The sequence below is a fragment of the Pygoscelis adeliae genome, unplaced genomic scaffold (genome assembly GCF_000699105.1).
Source record: "Pygoscelis adeliae isolate BGI_AS28 unplaced genomic scaffold, ASM69910v1 Scaffold38, whole genome shotgun sequence".
Lineage (NCBI taxonomy): Eukaryota > Metazoa > Chordata > Aves > Sphenisciformes > Spheniscidae > Pygoscelis > Pygoscelis adeliae.
In genome coordinates, this window is record NW_008825614.1 from 14,660,545 (window position 1) to 14,666,974 (window position 6,430).

The window sequence follows — 6,430 nt, forward strand, 5'->3', positions numbered from 1 at the left end:
CAAATGGTGCAAAGGCAATCACTCACCACCTTCTGCAAGCAGACTGATGCCCAACCGGTCTCTGAGCAATGACTACCCTGGAAGACTGCCTTTCCCCCCAGCCTCTTCCTCTACCCCAGGTTTTATTGCCAAGCGTGATGTTATATGGTATGGAATATCCCTTTGACCAATTCAGGTTAGCTGTCCTGGCTATGTCCCCTCCCAATCTCTTGCCTACCCCTAGCCTACTTACTGCAGGGGGCAGAGTGGGAAAAGAGAAGGCTGTGACACTGTGCAAGCACTATTCAGCAACAGCCAAAACTTTGGTGTGTTATCAACACTGTTTTAGCCACAAATCTAAAATACAGCACCATATGGACTATTAGGAGGAAATTCTATTCTGGACAGACCCAGTACACTTATCAGACTCCATGCATGGATGAAGAAGATGAAACTGTGCTTCTTAGCTAGCAGGTTTTGCAAAAAACCTTTCGGTCTCTCCAAATTCAAATTGAACTGGTGTTTTGGGATACCCTTAATTTTACAAGTTAACTGTATTGTAACTGTGTTTTCAATGTGGACACTTCTTCTATAGGCCTATCAGCATAGATCTTCCATATGTTGTACCTGAATAGCACATCAGTGCTTAGAAACAATACAATCAATAATACCTGAAAATTAAAGACAATGTCCATCTTCGTATGAACTCCTCATGAACAAAGCCATGGTAGAAAACTGAAACCTGTAGCGTAACAAAGAAAGTAAGCTGTCTTCAACATCAGTACTTTCAAATTTGAACGATGATATTTGTCTGACCTTCTTATTGTGGTATATGGATCTTTAATTAAGATATTTTATACTGTGAGATTGTTTTCCCAATTTAGTGTGTAGAACCGAGCAGCTCTGACAACTTTTATTTTGTACCTAGGAAATACTTTCCATTGTATTTTCCTTTCTTTCCTGTTTTAATTCTAAAGTTATTCAAATGTATAATTAACTTTGTATTCCTAGTTTTTTATTTTAAAATTTAAGCTTGTTGAACTTCTCTTTAGGTAGGTCTGTGAAGGAAGAGGAAAGAGACCTGGGGACTTCAGCATGGGCTAGACACCTGAATGAAGCTTCAAGGATTACCCCTCAGGTAAAGCAACACTTTAAATGTTTTGAACACAAAAATTTTTATGGGAAAAAGAGATCCTGAAGTTGTAAGTACAGAAAGCATGGTGGACAGATCTTTCCACACTGCACATCTGATAATAGATACTTCTGATGCTGGTAACTATTATATTTTTGTCATGCTTTTTTCGTTGGTGGTGTTTTGATTTTTTTCTTTTTTTCCTTTCAAACTCTCTTCTGTCATAGTGGCTAGTATTAAGATGCTTAGGGCAGTATCTTGAAAAATAAAAAGTACTTCATAAAGAAAGTGTGAATTTACATTCAGTCTGACGGGGGAAGCACTGTATTGTTTATTCGTTGTTATTCCCAACCAGAGCATCAGAACAAGTGGAACCTGTTGATAGTATTTATAGTAAAGATACTTGCTTAGGAAATTGATACTGCCAAACTGATACAACCTTTCAACAGCCAGCAGGTAGGAATATTTTTACTTTCTGATGTCCAGGTGGAATCCAGCAAGGAATATATAAATGAAAGGTTGTGTGTCTTACACTCTGAACTTTAATATTTCTAAACTTGTCTGTATTAGGCTCACTAGAACAATTAAATAGAACAATAGAACAATAAAAGTTGCAAAACAACAATGCTGTTTAATAGCTATGTTTTAACTGCACGCTTTTTAGGTTGTTTTTTTCCTAAGAATATCTAACTACATGATACTCCTTACAGTTTGTAATTCCCAATTTAGCATTTGTACTCTCATCAGCTGAATATTGAAAACAAATTGCCTGTTCACGTAGTCAATAGTTATGGTATGGCTTGCTATAGTGGCCAGTTTAATCAAGAGTAGTTGCATCTGTTTTGGTCACTGCAAACTAAAACCAAAAAGCAGAGAAACTGAGTACACTAGTATGTGTAATTAATCTATAACACTGCCCTTAAGTGCATATGGAAAAGCTTGCACAGAGATACTATATTGTATCTTATTTTTAAGAGGTATCTATACTAAAAGAAATGATGGACTCATAAAGTGGTCAGACACCGGTGGAACTGAAATATCTTTTTCAAAGATACAGTAGTATAATTAGAAAAACTGGAGTGAACTTGTAGCCGGAAGGTATCAACTTCCACTTTTTTTTCTTCTTCTCATTTCCACACTAGGATGCAAGTAAAAGTCAAAAATATATCAAGAAAGAGGGTGCATCAGAAGCCAATCATAAGGTTCAGGACAACAGAAGTATAGTCCACAACAACGGCTTGAGTTTTCAGCATGGCAAGTATACACGAGACTCCAATCTAATTCAAGGAGAATGTCGGCTGAGTGATGGCAGTCTTAGCCCTGACAGGCCGTATGGTGAAACATCCTTGTCTGTACCACTTCATCCAACAAAGAGGCCAGCATCAAATCCACCCCCTATCAGCAACCAGGCGACAAAAGGTAATGTTTATCTCTGTTGTCCTCTTGCCAGATGGGGGGAAGATGAGGAAAAGCAGCTTGTAAACATCAAAAAGAGCTGTTAGGTGCAGAAACTGAAAAAAGGACAGGCTTAGACCTTGAGGAAAAATATGAAATGGGCATCCTGTGGACACTCAGTTTTTGGCACAGAATGTGTGGAGGTGGAATTAAGAGAGATCTAACTGGGTGCGTGGCCAGATGAAACTCTCATAGTTACTGTTGCACCTCTGCAGGTGTATGTGTTACGCATTTATTACAGGGAACAGAACTACAGCTATACTCTGAAACACTGGCCTGAATCAGATTTGTTTATTGAAGTGAAGGTTTAAAAGCTGTGACACTTCAAAAAATAGTCTGATGATCATCGTATTTAGTTTTTGGTTTCTATTTTGTTTTCTATAATTTACTCAAGGGAATAACTTACTTGAGCAAAATTCAGGAAACTCAGTTTAGGATCTCCCCTACCACACCCACTGCCCTTCCCTAGACTGGAAATGTTTGTAAATAATATAATTGCTTTAATTATGATAATGCTAGCCAGAGTTTAGGGAAAATAATTCCTGTTTTTTTACAATTCTGATTCCCTGTTTGTTTGCTCCCAAACAGACAAATGAAGAGCTTGCTGGTTTTTTGGTTTTTTTTTTTTTGAAACGGATTCAGGTGAAAATTTTGCCTGCTTCAGCTTGAAAGCTGGGTTTCATCTTTGTTCTATGATGATAAAAATTTGTTCTGAAATTCCTGATTGAAGTACTTGATTTCATTTTTCAGGCAAACGTCCAAAGAAAGGAATGGCAACTGCTAAACAGCGCCTCGGGAAGATCTTGAAGCTGAACCGGAATGGCCATGCACGCTTCTTTGTTTAATGTAGCTGCTACTTCTACTACTGCTGTCTTTCCTACACAGACCAGTATTGAGGTCAACAGAGCCTGGAGCTGCTGTTATTCCTCTGCTTGAAGCAGACTTGCATGTACCATATAAAACACTGCCTGATGAACAAAAATGAGAAAGAAAAAAAAAAACCACAACAAAAAAAAAACCAACCCAATGCTGCATTTTCACTGTGCCACACCTGCTCAGCAATAACCATATGGGAATGGGGAAATCTTTAGAGAGACATGGACTGTGAGAAATAGTCTCTCATCAGGGCTTGAATATCATTTGTTGCTGGTAGTTTCTGACCTAATTAATGAGGGGAAGATGATGAAGGTGGTTTATCAATAATTTATTTCTGATAGATTTTGTCAACTTTTAAATTCATTTTAAAAACCTATTTATTTGGAAGACTTTTTTTGTGGAGGTTATTAATTTAGATTTAAGAATGTGAAAGTTTTTAATTGTTTTGATAATGTATGTTTGGTGCAGTGGAGAGCCACATTAATTGTGATTAGTCTGGACTCCTAAATTTGATATTCAGGTTATAGTCTTAAATAGGGGTGAGATGCATTATTAATTATTTTTTAAATTAAGGCATATGGAATCTTTTATTTTTTTTCCTGCTTTTTTTGTAAGCTATTGGCTGTGCTTCTCTTGACTTGCAAATTGCATATTCTCTGCCAGCTTGATTATTTTTTGACCTGTCCTCTTTTATACAGATTTATTTATTTGATGGACTAGAAGAGACTCCTAAAGACAGAAGAATCTTCTTATGTCAGTCCAGTAGCTAACTTGTTTTAAACTGCACCCCTTTCCTCCAAATTGGAGTGCATAGTTTTCCTCCTGATGATCTATCAGTGATGATTTTCTTCTGTAAAAAGGCTCCCTGAAATTGTATTTGTACAGGTTATTTAAGAGTTGGTACAAAGGAGGGAAACATAATATATCTTTTTGGAGAAACAGGGACATCAGTTAAGATAAATGTTTCTTCAGAACAATTACTCTGAAATAACTCATAAGATATACATTGCAGTCTTAAGATTTGGCATATTACTTAATGTAGCGTGGAAGAAGCATTAAAATAGTGTTGTACTTTAAACACATTTTACTGAAGAGTCAGGAAGGTAGGAGAATATGTGTTGCTTTCAAAGCTGGGCGAGACGGCCAATTAAAAGTCTTAACTGGTGCGTATATAAGCATTAAGTAGCTTACTGGTATCAGAATGATCATTTGTGTCAGGCTTCATACAGAGCTGATAGCAAATGCCGATTCTGAATTACTGTAAATAATTTTGATTTAAAATTTGTATTTTTCTGTAATATAAAATGAAATATTTAACTTTTGGGGGATGAGGATGAAGGTGGAAGGGGGAATACTTTTACTTGATTCTGGAAAAAGGGCATTTTGCAGGGTCCAGCCAAAATGAAAACATTAATATGCTAGTGACAACAATATTGTTGGTTGTTTGGGGGTTTTTTTTGGTTGCTAAGAGTAAAAATACTCAGGCATAGCTATCCAAGTCATTGAATTGATTTAACTTTCCATACCAGTTTTTCCTTATTCCATATTCTATACTGGAATTATTTTCTCTTGTTGTGGTTTAAAAACAAATTCAGTTGGACTTTCCAGAATATTTGTGCAGAGTTACTTTTATGTAGGCTAGATTAGGAATGTCTTTACAAATTTATGGAAATGGTTCTGATGTCAGGTGTTTTTGATTGTTGCAGGGTCAAAACTATTTAGCACTATGTTATCCTGTTTCTAAATTGAGAAACATCAAAACATAATGCAACTGCAAATAAGTCAGGTAGCTTTCATGGCTTTACTTCCTCTGGAGCTTGAGAATTATAACTTAGGAGTGTTTTTTGCAGCCCTGCTTTTACATTGTATTGACTTGACTTTATAGTTTTGTGTGTGTGCGTATGGGTGAATTTTTTCAACCTTTTTTTGTTTGCTAATTATGGTTTCACATAAGCATGTTTTCAGTCTTTTTTTTTTTTTTATTTAATGCAAGCTAGCAACCTTGTTTAGACTATTGGGAACGGAGGTAACAAAGGATTTCTAAAAAGCAGAACATAAGCTAAGAGTTACTCTACAGGTGCTGAAAGTGACTCTTAAGTACTTGCTGTTTTCAGGTGCTATGTTTTCCAGATGGAAATAGTTAAAAGATAATATTTTAACTACCTTCTAATATGTTCTCACCAAAGTCAAAGAAATAAACTGTTGTCAATATTAGTTAAAATTATATACCCATATAAATATTCTCTGCTTAAGCTTGAGCACATGGATTAATGCCTGCCAGGCTTTGGAAACTGTTTTAGGTTTAGCATATTGAACCCAAACTGTTTACTTCTTGCTGGCTGTATAATTTTTAAAAATAGACAATTCCGGTTTAGGGCAGCAATCAGATTCAGAGCAGAATGAAGAATGAGCTCTCTCTCCTTAAAGGCAGATTCTTGAGAACACTTACCTGAAATAGAAGTATGCCAGAATAGAATCTGGAGTAAGGAATTTTAAAATATGGAGTATGTTTTCTTGTACATGTGACTGGCTTATACAAAGTCTCTTTTCTGACCATCCGCATTATTTATCTGTATCTTAATATTGGAACACAGATGTGGCTGGACCCATATATATTATTTCTTCTTGATTTTATTCTTTCTTTACTCTACTTTCTAACTTTTTTTTCAAAGTGGCTCTCCGCTGTCATGAATTTATGTAATAGTCTCTTCACAGGCTGTCAACAGGCAGAGGTTCATTCCCATTTTCTTCAGATATCCATGCTTCCAGCAGAAGTTAATTCTAATGTTCCACCTCAGAACAAGTAATTTAAAAGAAATTGCCATGATTAGCAGTATTAAAAAAAAAAAAAAAAAGAGAAAAAAGAAAAAACAAAGGAAAAAAAAAAAGGGAAAAAAAAGTCTCCTGGTAGCTCATGAAGAGGATGTGGTGACCTCACTTGTTTTGTGTACTTGTATGTAGGGATATTTTTATTGTGTTATAGATGAA

General features: G+C 35.9%; 1 protein-coding gene across 1 annotated transcript in view; it reads left to right on the forward strand.

The window, feature by feature from the left end:
* KDM7A (lysine (K)-specific demethylase 7A) overlaps positions 1–3,567 on the forward strand; it is a gene marked incomplete at its 5' end in the record, with an annotated part of 38,571 nt that extends 35,004 nt beyond the window's left edge. Inside the window, 3 exons of the mRNA XM_009333044.1 lie at positions 1,032–1,117; positions 2,254–2,530; positions 3,317–3,567. Of these exons, the coding sequence (XP_009331319.1) occupies positions 1,032–1,117; positions 2,254–2,530; positions 3,317–3,411 (458 nt within the window). The remainder of the gene's footprint in view (positions 1–1,031; positions 1,118–2,253; positions 2,531–3,316) is intronic.
* Between the last annotated feature and the right edge of the window lie 2,863 nt (positions 3,568–6,430).